Source organism: Lolium perenne, chromosome 1 (genome assembly GCF_019359855.2).
Source record: "Lolium perenne isolate Kyuss_39 chromosome 1, Kyuss_2.0, whole genome shotgun sequence".
NCBI classification, from domain to species: domain Eukaryota; kingdom Viridiplantae; phylum Streptophyta; class Magnoliopsida; order Poales; family Poaceae; genus Lolium; species Lolium perenne.
In genome coordinates, this window is record NC_067244.2 from 130,318,921 (window position 1) to 130,334,935 (window position 16,015).

General features: G+C 41.7%; 2 protein-coding genes and 1 non-coding gene across 5 annotated transcripts; 1 reads left to right on the top strand and 2 right to left on the bottom strand.

Moving 5' to 3' along the window:
• The first annotated feature begins 2,126 nt into the window (after positions 1-2,126).
• LOC127302072 (uncharacterized) lies at positions 2,127-6,441 on the top strand. Its single transcript, XM_051332423.2, has 3 exons — positions 2,127-2,511; positions 4,442-4,500; positions 5,123-6,441. Exons 1-3 carry the CDS (start codon positions 2,194-2,196, stop codon positions 6,120-6,122), a joined length of 1,377 nt encoding a protein of 458 aa, XP_051188383.1. The 5' UTR covers positions 2,127-2,193; the 3' UTR covers positions 6,123-6,441.
• A 519-nt stretch (positions 6,442-6,960) lies between these two features.
• On the bottom strand, positions 6,961-7,063 carry LOC127328033 (U6 spliceosomal RNA). Its single transcript, XR_007868940.1, has one exon. It is a non-coding gene; the product is annotated as a U6 spliceosomal RNA (small nuclear RNA).
• A 455-nt stretch (positions 7,064-7,518) lies between these two features.
• LOC127302083 (katanin p80 WD40 repeat-containing subunit B1 homolog KTN80.4) lies at positions 7,519-13,936 on the bottom strand. Of its 3 annotated transcripts, none has more exons than XM_051332441.2 (17): positions 13,653-13,933; positions 12,570-12,700; positions 12,363-12,480; positions 12,042-12,268; positions 11,706-11,808; positions 11,443-11,513; positions 10,748-10,771; positions 10,526-10,600; positions 10,289-10,432; positions 10,117-10,219; positions 9,246-10,012; positions 9,016-9,141; positions 8,826-8,900; positions 8,626-8,741; positions 8,272-8,388; positions 8,120-8,176; positions 7,519-8,012 (listed from the first exon to the last, which is right to left on the bottom strand). In XM_051332441.2, the coding sequence occupies exons 1-17, from the start codon at positions 13,678-13,680 to the stop codon at positions 7,931-7,933; spliced, it is 2,364 nt and encodes a 787-aa protein (XP_051188401.1). In that variant the 5' UTR covers positions 13,681-13,933; the 3' UTR covers positions 7,519-7,930. The 3 variants fall into 3 exon arrangements, 2 of the variants coding, with proteins under 2 accessions (XP_051188401.1, XP_051188391.1); XM_051332431.2 differs by having other exon boundaries at positions 9,246-10,015; XR_007852634.2 differs by lacking the exon at positions 7,519-8,012 and having other exon boundaries at positions 8,598-8,741; positions 9,246-10,015; positions 13,653-13,936.
• Between the last annotated feature and the right edge of the window lie 2,079 nt (positions 13,937-16,015).

Here is a 16,015-nt window from a genome sequence, read left to right on the forward strand (position 1 = left end):
TATCATCAAAATGGAGCGGGATGCGCAAGGCAAACATATATTCTTGCCAGGTTTCCTTTCACCAGGTTATAGGATAGATAGCCTCAAAATGGGATTTCGGTTAAGTAACTTGATTTCATCATCATAAGGAGCTCAATCTTTTGCGTATATACTTTGCATATCCCTATTTTGTTGTTTCTCTATGTGATTTTTTTAGCTTGTCGCTAGCTTTTTGCCAAGCCCAAGTTCATGAGGATTATGATTCCTCATATGCCAGGAGTCCCCCATAGGTTGAGGCTAGCCGTCGGTGAACGGAGAGATCAACTGTAAAGTTGGAATGTCAGTTACTTGTGGTGGTGCTACGCCCCACATGGGGGTGGGGGTGGGGGTGGGAGACAACGCGAGAGATGAGGTTGGCGTCTTAAGTCCCCTAGCAAGGCCGAAGTTTCCTATCATGCTAGCGGTTCCAACGTAGTAGGTTCAATGGTTTCCAGAAAAATCACCGCAAATGGTCCTCCTTTATCGTCGTTGTGATCATGGCAACCCACCCCTACAACGCCACATGTTCCATCCTCATGTCCCGATGAATTGTCCATTTGCATGTAACTTTGTCGCAACCGACAGTGGCAAAGCTTAGTACAAGTCAACAGGCCCCGTCCCCCTCCCCAAGTATCGACTCTTTATGCCAGCTATGTGGTTTTTTATGAAACTATGCGAAATAAGAACTTTCTGATTTGGTTTCACGTATAGCTTTGTGTCCATCTATCTAAATGGGCCACATTGCTACTAACGATTTGGTAATATCTGCATGTGATACTGGCTCTATTTAATGTAGAAAAATGCACTTTTTAGCATTTGGCTCCTATCTACCTCATTTAGTCCAAAATTATTGAAGTTTTAGGTCTATCCTAAGTCAAAAGCCCTCAAGTTTTTGAACATCTTTATAGAAAAATGTATTGACATCTACAACATCTATTTATTATTCATCGTAAAAATATTTTTGTATTTTACAAATTTATTAGCATATATACTTATATAAAATATGATTAAGAGCTTCAATTATTTCAAGTACATTATTTTTATAAAATAACATGGGCTTTATTAGATAATGTTTGGCGGAATATATAGGTGATTTGGAGGATCCATAAACCATACATGGCGCCCTAGCTCTAAAGATGTAGCTGATCTAGTTTGATCATGGTGTGTTGTCCATAGCTCATCCCTGAATTAATATCATTCACCACAGAGTCAATTAGTATTATTTCAAGTACTTTGAAGATTATAAAAACATCTGTTTTTTAGAGAGAAATAAAAACATCTGTTCAAGCGGGCCAAGGCGTAACACAAAAAGTTGTCTGTTGGCGACAGAGAGGCGACGGTTCCTGCCCTCCTTTGGACGCCGGTGAGGTGGTGACCTCCTCCCCCCTCCCTCCGCTGCTCCGGCGGTTGGAGGGGAGGTGGGCTCCCGTTTCTCTCCGGTTTGGTCCATAGGTCTAGGGTCTCATCTTCGTCTAGTGGCAGCAGTTTGGTGGGGCTGGTGCTTCGTCGAATAAGGTGGCATCGGTCTCTCCCTCACCACGGCGGCGTCCGTCCAGGCGACTCCGTTGAGTCGATGGCCTCGTCTGCTCGCCGTTCCTTTGCAGCGGTGGGCTCTTTGTTTTGGTGCTGGAACAAGGTTGGTGGTCCGGCGGCGGCAGATTTGGCGTTTTTCCCCGGCAATAGTCGCGGGATTCGCCGGATTTGGATCTTGGTCAGCGTGGGGAATGTCCCCGGCCGACTCGCCACAGCGTCAAGTGCCTGTTCTGCAGGTCTGGTCTTCGGTTCACAACGTCTTGAAGGCTATGGCGCTGGCCTAGATTTCGGTTTGTTGGTTCTCCGTCGCTCTCTCTGGTGTGCATCTCGGGCGCCGGTGGACGACGACGGTTTCAAATCGGTTTGTTTGCAGGGACTCCAAAGGACTTACTTGTAATATTCTTTTATTTGGGGGTCCTTTCGCAAAGTTTCCTGGATACCTCCCAGTCCTGGTTTTCCTGTACGTTCCACTTGTTGTACTCTGTTTATTTGATTTAAATAATGTGTCGTTCTCTCAAAAAAAAAAACACAAAAAGTCGAAGGTGCTTCCCGGCCCAAAACACTAGAGTACCAAATCTGCACTGGAAAAACAGCAAATAAACCCACGGGAAAACTCCGACAAAAAATCAAGAAACCCTAGCGATGCTGCAGATCCGCCTGAGTAAGATCGGCTCGTCGGACTCCGGCGCCGCCGCCTCCGGCGCGACGGCCGGGGCTTCTGGCGGCGCCCCGGCAAAGTCCTCAGCGGCGGCTGTTGGCGGCGCCCCGGAGTCGGTGACGGTGGCGTGCCCCGACCACCTGATCATCGCGGACCTCGCCGTGGCGAAGAGCCTGGGCGCCGTCACGAACTCCGCCGTCGCCGCGACCCGTGCAATCGGCCGCCGCTCCCGCCGGCCCCTCGGCGAGCGCGTCCACATCTGCTCCCGCTGCGAGTTCCCCATCGCCATTTACGGTCGCCTCGTACGGAACCCTAAACCCTAGCATCTTCGCCTATGTCTTCACTACTACTTCACTTATCATATTTATGCCATGGGGTTGGTCAAGAAAAGATTAGGTTTTAGAAGCACACATAATGCCATGTAATTATGTACCATTTGGGAGGAACTAGTTGCTCAGTATTGCTTGTTTCGTAATAAGTAAGTGCATTAGGCAGATGTAGGATCTCTGTTGTCTTGGTATGCTAGTTGTTTAAGGATTTTGGGCTGCTGAGAGCTCGAGGATAGTATAAACATTCAAACCATGTGAACAGAAATGCTGAATACTTGTCTGGGTATGGCTAGTAACATGTCATATTTGCAGAGATATCTGTGACTGGAATCAATATTATGTTGTTTGCTTAGTTTGTTGTGTCTAAATGTCATATGGGGAATCCTGCAGTTCAATTTGGAGCTGTATTTAGAAGCAGTAGCAGTATTTTTATTCTGCTACTATATTGGTGGATACTAATTTTTTAGGGAATTGCACTTGCACATAAAATGGGTATTCACTTGATGGTCTTGTCTTGGAGCTAATGCCCTGTTGTTATAAATACTCTATTGCGGGCATGATATGCTCCTAAATACTCTATTATCCAGAGTTATTGGATTGGTTGGCCCTCTTATTTCTTATGCTGAAGATGTTCGGGCTACCAAGCTTATTTAGTTTTAGTATGAGCTAATGCAACCAAACGAAACCACAATCGTGTATAATACATTTCACAATCAGGTATCTTGTCATGGTAATTTCAGTATTGATTATTTATGCCCCTAAACAAACTGGTCCATGCCACCCTTGTTTTACCTGTTGCCTCCTGCCTAGATTATATGTAGTTTGTTCATTTTAGTTTTTTGACCAGAAAACAGTAGGAGAGCTATATGCCTATATGTGGTTTTGTTCATTTTAGTTATTGACCAGAAAACAGTAGGAGAGACTCCTACTGCTGTATTATATTAATTTTGTTCATTTTAATTGTTTTGCTACTTTATAGCAGTATTATTATTCTGCTACTATATTAGTGGATACTAATTTTTTAGGGAATTGCACATAATTCGCACATAAAATGGATATCCACTTGATGATGGTGTTGTGTTGGAGTTAATGCCAATTGTAAATACTCTATTGCGGACATGATATGCTCCTAAATACTCTATTATCCAGAGTTATTGGATTGGTTGGCTCTCTGATATCTTATGCTGAAGATGTTTGGGCTATCAAGCTTATTTACGGAGTAGTTTTTTTCAAACATTTGATCAAGGAGTCCATGGAAGTGAAGGTAGTGCATATTAAGCGTGATCAAAATGTAGTTACCCACGCTTTAGCTGCTTTTGGGTGTACGTCGATGTGTTCTGTGGTCCGGCTAAGGCCAGGACCTATCGGCGAGATTGTAATCCCATGAGTTAATTAATATATATCTCATTCCGCAAAAAAAAGCTTATTTAGTTTTAGTTTGAGCAAATGCAAGCAAATGTAACCACTGATCGTGTGTAATGCATTTCACAATCAGGTATCTTGTCATGGTAATTTCAGTATTGAATTTTTATGCCCCTAAACAAACTGGTCCACACCACCCTTGTTTTACCTGTTGTCTCCTGCCTAGATTATATGTGGTTTTGTTCATTTTAGTTTTTTGACCAGAAAACAGTAGGAGAGCTACATGCCTATATGTGGTTTTGTTCATTTTAGTTATTGACCAGAAAACAGTAGGAGAGGCTCCTACTGCTGTATTATATTAATTTTGTTCATTTTAGTTGTTTTGCTACTTTATAGTTGTATGTAACATGTTCGGATTCCTTGTGAGCATGCTTTCTGCTTAGCCTGTGCAAGAACTGACTCTAATTGTTTATTCATTTTGGTTCTTATGCTGCTTTATAGTTGGATCCTACAATCAATGACTTTCTTTTACTTTGTTCAGATTCCTTGTGAGCATGCTTTCTGTTTAGCCTGTGCAAGAAGTGATTCCAGCTGCTATCTGTAAGCATTCTCCTTAACATTTCCTAACATGGTTTTAATCCCATTCTTACCTTCTATATCGATAGACTTGCTAAGTGATTCATGGTAGGATAATTTGTATAACTCAGTGGTTTATCTGCACGGCATGAAATAACATCGCATGTTATGTGAAGCCTGATCATCCACTGATTGAGCTGAAATGAGCTTCATCTAAGTACATCACATATTATCATCCATACATTTCAAACACTGATAGCGCAGTTGCACTATTGGGTAACCTATGCCTGGTCCACTTAATTTTTTTTTGCCCGGTCTGCTTGTATTAGTAACTTGTTTGTTTTATCTTAGTGTATTGTTGTTTATACTTATCAGGTTTTGCTTATCATTAGTATTGATTTCTCTGGACATTGGTTGCCTACACTGTACAATACCCCTTGGTAAAAAATGCTAAACATGTAGCTGTAGGTTATACATAAGAGTGACAAATCTTACTAGTTATTCATAACTGCTACTCCCTCAGTTCCATAATATAAAATGATATTGTAATAACATCTTATATTACGGGGCGGAGAGAGAGTATTTCATTAGCCTAGTTTGGGCTTAGACGTGTCATTTTGAAATTTTTGTTAATTTATTTCTGCAGTTGTGATGAGCGCATTCAGAAAATCCAGACGGTGAAAATGATGGAAGGGATTTTTATCTGCGCTGCACCTATGTGCCTCAAGTCTTTCCTTAAGAAAGCAGAATTTGAGTCTCATGTGCCTGAAGCTCATGCCAACCTCCTCCAAACTAATCCAGAGAAGGAAGAACGTAATGAACCAGATGCTCCGAACAACTCCCGTGCTTCTGCAGGAGATACTCAAAGGCAATCTCAAATGCCTGAAATTTCTACTGCGCGTGCTCCTCCAAGACCTGGTGTATCACCCACTTCAAGTTCACACATGCAAGACCGTGAAGACAGATCTCGTTACCACCAGTCCAGGGAGCACACCCCACTAAGGCCCCCTATGCTAAGCAAACCGCCATCATTCCATGGTCGCCACTCTTATCCACCAGGAGATAATCAGTCTGAAAACAACCCACCTCAAGGATTTGATCGGCCCTACGGCTGGGCTCATGACAGTACACCTGGAGCTACTCCACTTCGGCAAGAATCTGACCATGGTACTCAAGACAAGCAGCAAGTGATGCCTAGTTCACCTTTCATGTTCTCTCCAATGCATCCTCATCAACAGAACTTCATGATGCACATGAATATGAATCAGCCTTTGATGCCCAATGCATCATTCAATTATCCTGTCCAACAAGATGGAAATCCGCAGTATTTCAGTGCTCCTTTCCAGATGCAACTTCCAGATGGTGGATTGGATCAAGGTTCCGTGTCGGGGGCTGAGGGGCTTCAGCGGCCGTGGGGCATGGGTTTGATGGGCAATCCATCTCAGGGAGTTGGTGGCATGGCCTTCATGCAAGCTGGTTTTGGGATGATGCCTGACAGCTCGATGAATCCAGGTATGCAAGGTCAAGCTGACCGTGGTGGTGGTGTTCAAGAACCTATGGTGATGCAAATGCAGATGTCCCTTCCCCCACCTCCCCCTGCACAACCCCCGTCAGCTGGGCAGCAACAAACTTTCAACAGGCCGTGATGATTTTGTGCGGTAATTTGTGGCTGCTGCCAAAATCGTCATGTTCTACATTGGGAAATTGTATCTTTGCCATTTTGGCGTGTAACTGATGAGGACTCGATGGCAGCCTGTATTGTGCCACAAACGATGCAATTCCAATCATGTTCTCATTCATTTGAGACATGTTTTGGTTGCAGACTATTGTGCTCTAAATGATGGTAGCCTGTTTTGCGCTACAACCGATGCTGGTACGAACAGATGCTAAACTGATAGGAGTATAAATTATACTCGAAGTTGTATGTTGTTCAGCACAAAAAAATGAATCACGTCTTGTAATGTATTTGGGATGGTGGGCGTGTATGATAAGTGCACATTAAACTGAATCAGATTGAAGTGAAATTGTCATTCTGTAGAGATAAATATGGCAGTGTCAAACTCTACGCCCCTCTGAGGAATTGAACCATCTTTTTGAGTATCTACCATCTGCAAGGTTAAGCGTATGATGCGTATCGCTGTACCCGTACTGGGGACTTTGAGGTAAAATCCATTTGAGTTTTTCTTGTACATGGTTAAATGCATTGCCGTACTGGGTGACTTCACCCTGAGGTCTCTACTCATATTAAGACCTAATCACAAGAAATATATAAACCACAAGGGGCAAAACAAAACACTGCGGGGCCTATATTGAAGGAAAAAAAGCAAAGCGTAAAGGTCATAACCGCAAGGAAGACATAAACCTAAAGGGTCAAACAGAAAAATCACGGAGCGGTAGACCAGAGAGGTACAAACTTGAAGGGTCAAAGCGAAAATCGCAGGGGCATACGTTGAAGAAAAAAAGGAGCTGCGCGCAAAATGTCAAAAAAATTTGGACCATTTCTCGATTTGTGCGTGTCATCCTTGCGCAGGGGCCATGCTAATCTTCTCTGTATCGTTCCAATTTTATCGGATGTCCCCGAAGGGACAATGGTTCGGTCACAGCTCGGCTTATAAACTGGTCAGGACGTCTCTCGCTAAGCGATGTGGGACTAAAAACTGGCACCCGTTCCCTCCCTGCAAGGCTGCAACCTTCCGTGGATCGTCAGATTCACTCCCAATCGGAGCAGATCTGCGGCCCAGCCCACCACGTGTACCGTGTGGGCTTTTCTCTAGCCATGTCACGTGCGCACACAACTGCGTGTGCGTGTGAGCTGTTCGAGACTCAGAGAGTGGAGTCTCCGTGTACAAGGCACATATACGTTCTCATGTACAAACAAGTATCATACCGTCGGTCTTTTACACGCTTTGCATTACGTGGACAGTCAAATGCAGTCACCTCTGTACGACATCAGAACAATTTACTCCACGTTTCTACCAAAAAAGAAGCTCCAAGAACATGCCGCAATCCACACATGGTTTGGAGCAAGCCATCAAAGGCATATAAAGACAGTGTAGAAATCTAGCTTCGCACTTTGCTACTGAACTGCCAGCGTACAGAGCTCAAGTTTGTAGTGTACTCATGTACAGTACAGTTGCTCAGTGGTCTACAGAGACAAGGAGAAACTAGGCTGCTGCAGGAGCTCTGAAGCCAGGTGAGAGTGACTTCTTCAAACTGGCTGTTCCCTATCTCTATCTGAAAATGCTATGCATTTGGGACCCTGTATGTCCTGTATATTTCTTCTGTTGTACTACCTCCGTCCAAAATACAAGATGTTTTGGTAGGCTATTTTTAGCTTGCCAAAACGTCTTATAATTTGGGAAAGAGGAAGTAACTGCTAATACTATGTTGCTATATATCTCATATCAACAAGAAAAAGAGGCGGATTTCTCGTGACTCGCGGTATGTCTATCGTCTATACACTGCTTGGCAGCCTGAAAATGTCCTGAAGAAAGAGGCCCAGCTCCCGTGCCGATCTCCCAACCTTGCCTTCTCGCCTACAACATGATGCACATAGACTGTCATATTGTCTCTTAGAATTGCTAACGAGTTCTCTAGATTCTGGGAGATGGGTGGTTTTCGAAGCGCAAGCAAGGGCGCGCACCTTGTCAGGGATATTAGTCTGGCATTCACCCTTTTCAGTTCTCCGAAGCATTCCAACCTAGCATTATGTACGGATATGAAACAAATCCATTACAAAATATGTGTGGGAAGCAGGATCATCTTAAAATAAGATGGAAGATAGGAGCAAAATACCGCTGACCGGCCTCGATGTCCACACCGACTGGTGGAGCAGCTGACATGTTTGAAGATACTGTGGCTCCAAAGCTTCTGACAAGCTTAATGATCATCCCCAAGGCAATGTTCAGATGTCTGCGGCAGGAAACGTCAGTGGAAACTCATATAAGCCCAATATTACCATCACATTGTCAGTCACTTTTCATACTGTTAGCACTATATGAATTCCCGAACAGAGAAACTTTTGAAAGGGGTCAGTATGAGATTGCAGTACTGCACAAGGCAATGACTTTGAGTAAATCTTATCCAATGTACATTTAGAAGGTGAGCATTAGTTCTAATACCCTGAATGCACCGATAAAGAGGAAGTACCTGTCATAACTGCTTTCGAGAAGGTTGCAGGCAAGAGGTAAAGTAGAAGCGCAAATGTCTAGTGTGATATACTTAGTAGTGTTCTCCATCAATACACTAAATATGTCAGCAGTAACCTGTTAGAGGAATAGAACAAGACATCAGACATTATAAAGAATGGAACTACAGTATAAGGGAATACAGTAGTAGCGAGTACACACAGCATGGTCCACCATTCTTCGCATAGCATTAACAGAGCCCTTGATATCATTATTTTGCCAACACCGGTAAACCACCTGCATATATCAAACGGTGACTGCCATTTCTCAGTGTACTATGTACATAATCATATCTCAGGAGTCACAAGTCACCACGATAAATGTTATATCTGATTTTAATTTCCTTTAATACCTCTAGTTTTGCCAGCCGAGGTGTCATGCCATGAATGAATTCTTGATGGTTTTCCATTAGGTCAGCTATAACATCTTCGTCATTAACCAACACGCTCTGTTCACCAGCAAATGAAGAATGCCTCCTCTGCAGAAGTGAAAAATATAAGGTCCATAATGGGCTTGGTATCAACAAAACGAGCAAAGGCATCCCACGTAACATAATATGAAAATTTTCAGGTAATGCATTACCAAGCCTTCTAACGTTGGTGCGTTCTGGCTTCTCTCATAACTCCCACGTAGACGTCCTGTTCCTACAAACACTGCTGTTCTGTTGACATTCTTAAACTCTGGATTCCTTCCAGCTTCAGATTTTGTTTCTTCCAAATCAGAAACATCATACCAGTCACTAACTTCGTTAGACTCCACACCCTCGGTACACAATGGCCCAAAATAATTAATGTCCCCATCACCTGAAGTTTCTGTTACATGATTTCTTTTTGAAGTACTGCATTTTGATGGAAATACGCATTGACGAACCTCTTTGCCATGATCCGTCACCAGATGACCTTTTAGTAAATTTTCACGATCAACAGTTCGCAAGTCGGTAGTGGTGGATTCAGTAAGATTCGGACCAGCATCCACTTTAGAGCTATGCCTTGGGAAAACAACAGGCACGAAAGATGATCCTTTACTACTATATGCAAACACATTTGACCTTGGTCTATGTGTGGGAGAAGCAGCTGTTTGTGAGCCATCATTGGACATTCTAGCACTTGAAGAGAGATCCACACTGGAGCAGACATTAGCTGTCAGTCTCTTCAGGTCATCAGTGGAATCTTGGTTGAACCTACCCCTAGGAGGAAGAAGAGGTGCAGATCCAGTTCTTGTGAGCCGAAGGTCACTTGTTTCAGGTTCTTTTGATAATCTCCTTGTCACTGCAGGAGAGGACGCTACATGAATTTCTTTTGAAGATGACATCGGACGCTTGCGCAAAGTATTAGATGGAGTCCCATTGGCTGCTGTTGCAAAATAATAATTAGGGTGAAGAATCAAGGTACATGAGAGTAGGTGAAGATAAGAAAAGAAATAGTATTCTTGAAATGATAATTGCTTACAGTACCTGAGCCTACAGATAGCTTCCCCAACATTGACGATATGCTAGTAGAGGCTTGTATCGGCATATCAACACTTTCAGCATTATCAGCAGCATACGGCTCAATTTTCTGAAATTTAGGATCAGTACCATATCAGAACAGCTCAAAAGGTAACGTAAAAACAATATAGAATCATACCGTCAAGTCCACAACCCATATTCCAATACAACTTTGGTTGTATGAGCAACCAAGAAGTTTTCCCTCGTGTACACTTAAATCCGCTAATGTCGACCAGCCAACATCAACCACATCATGACATATGACAGGTTCCCATGAAAGAACCTACAAGCAGAAGGATAGCATTTAATGATTTTGTTGCCATGTCATCGATCAAAGCTTTAAATGATGATATTGACAGGTTAATACAGAATGTACCTTTAAGCTTTCATGTAATCCACAAAAAAGTGTTTTACCATCACTGTTGAATGTCATAGAGCGAACTACATTACCCTGAAAAGTAAGCAAGCTTCCGATAAGTAATTGATCATTTCATTTACACATAGATAACTTTTTCTGAACCAAACACTAGCATCCACTTATATACAGAAGTTACAGATAATGTGAATAACATAACAGCTTCATGGTCAGAAACTGTACCTGAACAAAGTATTCCCGGCAATTCTGCATGAAACTGAAAAAGTTAGTTCTAGCAAGGATTAAGGAACATAAATAATGGAAATTAAAATTAATTACATCTAAATTACAGTAGAATAAAATATGGTGGGTAGGCGCCATTAAGTTTGCCAACTTTAGTTTACAAAAGAGTTCAAACGTATGCATCCCAGGAACTTAACATAGGGTTTTACACAACAAAAAATCCAAGTTAAGTAATCTCAATGATAATTCCTTTGTCAAGACAAAATTTCAGGTACTATAGAAGATCTGATCTGAATCATAGCCAGATTTACCATTTCACGACTCCAGGTATAAATTCATGAAAGCAACGCCTAATGCTGATCTATGTGTTCCCTTGACTCTTTGTAAAGGGTCACATTAAAGCAGAGTTAACAAAGGATAAACGCAATTCCGAACTATGGAACTTAGCTTGAATCAAACTCCAATGAATCCAAGCATATGATCAAATGCCCCTATACTACCTTTTTAATGAACTGTACCTCCTAGGAGACGTGTAATAAACTCTATCTTTGCAATGAAATGAAACGCAAAAAATGATTGAATGCGCCTACTATTTAATACAATGTTTTTAAATTGTATACATGTAGTTCGCCAGATGACTACATACTGAATTACTGATAGTGAGCTTTGTGAACATTAACTGGGAGATCTTATACCTCTGGTTCAGAAGAGCCAATCAACTCAAAAGTCTCAAGGTCCCAAAATTTAATAGTCTTATCAGCTGAACCTGCAAAAGTTTTTGGAACAAACAGCAAGTATAAGTTACATCCAATTCTGCATGATATACAAATAAGAATAAAAATGTAAGCAGATCTACATTAGGCACATTTGAACTAGCACTATTTTGGAGGAAAATTGTTATCTGGAAACATATATTATATTATTATACATGTTTACAGTGTAGGATCATCCATCTAACCTGTGGCCAATAAGAACTCGTGAGGATGAAAATCTAAGCAGTTAACTGGACCATCATGAAGCCTAAAGTCATGCAAGAGCTTTCCAGCTGTCAAATCCCAGATCTACCAAGATATTTCCAAAGAAAATTAGTGACCCAAGAAATATATGTTATTTTTTCTACTAATAAGAGCATGTGGTTATTCATCTTGTTAATATTAACTTCAATGTAACCTGTGAGCATATATGACAGCCTAATAGGTTGTACAAATGAGCAGATTCTCCAGCAATTTGGTCTGTGGTGGTGCTTAGTAGGATGAATTTATATTATATTCAGTCAACATGATCAAAACCTTACCTTGACAGAACTATCAGCCCCACCAGAAACAATCCACCGACCATCAGGAGTGAATCTAAGCGCATCAATCCTCTGGGTATGGCCCTGGTATGTGTGAATGCATCTTTTCTTCCGCATATCCCATATTTTCATGTTTGTATCTGAAGAACCAGAGGCAAAAAATTCTCCAAAAGGGTGGAAATCAAGAGAGGCACAATTTGATCTGTGACCAGTGAAAGTTCGAACAACTGTGACAAGAAAAGCAGACATAATTGCAAGATACAATTACAGTTTGTCTTTTCACTTAAAATACAGCAAAGTAATATAAAGAGTAGTTCATACCTTTTGCTTCCTCAGTATCCCATATTTTTATTGTTCCGCTTGCTGCTCCCGCACCTATCATAACCTCCGAGGAATCAAAGCTCACTGACTCAACTGGACTTGTAAGGCCTGATAGGCTCTGTGGAGCATGGTGACACCCACTTTTAAGTACATCAAGACCGCCTAAATGGCTACCAAGCAAGAAATTCATTACACACAAAGCAATACCAGGATGGCACTTGGTTTCCCTACGGCCCAGACATTGACTTTCTGATCTTCCCCACCAGTGATCAGAATTCTTGATGTCCGCCTCCCGAACTTGGCACAATTGACACCCGAAGCATGCGCAACAAACTCCTCTAGAGATTGTCAAGGAAACATGATAGACTGTTGCAGAACATAAATCCACCAAACTAGGTTTTATGTTTATTTCGGAATTCACTTATCTGGAGTGTTATTTTTTCCGTACACAAATTCTCGTTAGGTACACAAAAAACTAAAACTCAGAGGTAAATACTAGTGGGATCATGCCATAAATTTTAATTGGTATACATTTCATTATCAACATCAAACAAGCATCCCTTCAAAAAAAATCAAACAAGCAACACTGTATTGCAAGTGTCAGTCCATATCAGTGATTCTACTATCTATATGCAATCCTACATGAGCTTAAAAAAATGAAATCTCAGGGTTCTGTATTGTGCTTCCAACTTTAACATAGTAGGAGTCAGAATTTGCTGCAACATCAGCGGCTATCAAATCAACGGTAAATTACACAATACACGAGTGAAATTCCTAACAAGGCATTTCACTTCTTCCACCAATATTTCCTTCCAAATAAACTGTTGAGCACACATTCTCTATCGAATTAAATCACACCCCACAAATTTAGTTTCACTTTAAGCACAAACAGTATTGAGGTACGTGCAAATTAAATTTTGTAGTATCAGTCATAACTTACACGATTCTCCCTCTCAAACACAAAAGAAAGCTATATGCAGACAAATGAACAGTCCACGTATAAATAAAACAGCAGCTGCTCAACAATTGACGTTACTCCGAGCAGCTTAAATTGGTTCCTTGGACCAACTCAACGCAATAGTAGAAAAACTAATAATAATAAGAAGAAGAACACGAATGCGGAACAGACCAACTATGTAGGTTCCTTCGTATCGAATTTGATCGCCGCACAAGAGCCCAACCCAAGCAAAACCTAACTGCGCCAATCCAAGCAATTCGGCTAAAACGGCGCCCCCAATTCGAGATTCCCAGATTGATAATAGATGATTCACGGAGCAAGAAGTAGGATACGGAGCTTGTACGCGCGCTTGGTGGCCATCCGTGATGGCGACAATCATCAAAAGCTTGAGCTTTTCCTCGCCGCGGCCGTGTTAGCGGCGGCGGCAGATAGAAGATTTCGAATTCCCTCCCAGGATCGCCCCGTATATGGCGTCTGTCAGTTACGGACGTGCCTAATTTTGTGCCAACAAACTCTAGAGAGAATTTGAGAGAGAGATTAGCTGGAGAGGGAAAAGGAAGAGGAAGCCCACAAGGCAGCACAGCACCACACAGCAGTGAACGGATATTTAAGCGGTATAATGTTTGCATTTGCAAAATTCTATGCAAAAAACATATTTTCTTCCCATCGATTGATATTATGTCCTCACTTGGTTTGAGAAGTCTGCATTTTGAATAGCCATCTCATCAAAATGGTGGGAGTACATCGTCCAGCTATTTTCAGTTTGGTTGTTATGCCACCAATATTTTCTTTTACAATCAAAATATTTGTGGAAGTATAAATATTTTGATTGTTATGCCATCAATATGTTTGGTTGGGAGACCATTCAACCTTAAGTCGAAGGCTAGTTGCATGCTTTGGTTTCGTTTCTTTAATGTTTATACTTACTTTTTACCGGTTTATGGGTCAACGCGTTGTTTTTTTTTTAATGTAGCCATAAATTTAGGCAAAAAATATATAAATTACATGTCAGGAGAATATATCATTGAATTCACGTTCAAAATATAATGGTATACTTTTTTCTGACATACAATTCATATTATTTTTTATCTAAATTTATATTCAAATTTTATTTTGAATTATGTGTCGGCTTAACAAACCGGTACGGAGGGACTATACCGTATGACAAATCTCTCAAAATATTTTAGCACAACTTCACTTCCGGCTACCAAAGTTGACTCTAAACCATGAACATGCAGCCTATACAAAAATCCACGACTTAGAAATATTAAAACAAATTGGTGGGGTCGACCGATGAGTGGGGAAAATATCCCCCACCATCAGATCAACCAACTATGGTAGATCTGAGCCTTCACGTGGTTTGAAACAAATCTCTCACCAGCGGACCAAAAAATTATACTATTGTAGAAAATCGTTGAAACTTTTTCACGAGATGCTACAAAAAATGCAAAAAATTGTATCATTTTGAAAATAGTAATGCAACAAATATGTGGTTATCCAATAATTTCCGCAACATTTTTTCCATGAAGATTTATACCATGCAAAATAGTTTCAAAACATATCGAAGAGATTTTTTTTTAAAAAAAATGAACATATTTTTGGCACCATCTTCTGCATGATAGGATAAAATTTTACATATAAAAATACATGTCTACTTTTAGGAACTATTACAAATGAGGCGACTTCCACACCACCAGGCTGGTGAACCTCGTTGGCAAGGTGGTGGCGAAGGTGTAGTCGTTGCGCTTGGCGCCATAGTTGGGCGCGTGATATCCACGGAGCCATCGCCATTCGCGAGCTTGGTCAGTACCTAGTGCTCTCGAGGAAGGTTGAGCAATTTGCTCTCACTGACCGGCCTGACTAGTTGATATGATCCTAGATCTTCATCGATACCTATCCTGCCAAGTCCTGCTACCTTAGCATGTTCCAGGGATCCATACTCTGTGGCGTTTGGAGGCTAAATTGGAAAATTTGGGGTCCGTCGCGCGTCAAGTTTTTTCACTGGATCGCATTTAAGGACCGCTGCTGGACTGTCGAGCGTCTGCAACGGCACGGCCTGCATCATCACCCTAGGTGCCTTCTTTGCGACCAAGAGCCTCAGTCAATGCAACACCTGATGCTCGCATGCCTCTTCTCGAGATAGGTCTGGTAGGACACTCTATCTTCGCTAAGGATCACCTGCAGACATCCCGACAATGAACCCTTTCTTTAATGAATGATGGATCGCCGCGAGGCAGGCGATGCCTAAGGCAATGTGCAAAGATCTTGCTACTACGACGCTCCTTGTTCGCTGGCTGATCTGGAATCACCGCAACTCCTATGTCTTTGACAGAAAATGGCCTTCGGCCCAATACATGAATGAGCATATCAAGGTTGAGGCGACGCTGAGCTGGGGCACTTGGCCTTCGTGCCATCTTGCCCAGTTGCCCATAGACTGGGATGTTCACTAATCACTTGTACCTCTATACCATAGCCCTCCTTGGAGGCGTATATCTGTAACGGACTCATCTTTGCAATGTCATTGTGTTTTCTCGGAAAAAAATTATTGCATCATTGGTGATTTTTTTCATCACATGGGTGAAAGTGATTTTTTACATATATAGTATGGCTGAAATAAAATGAAGGCTCTCTTTTTTCCATCTTTTCATTTGACAAATCAGGTAAACTTTTTTAAATAACTTTTTTTATATTAGTT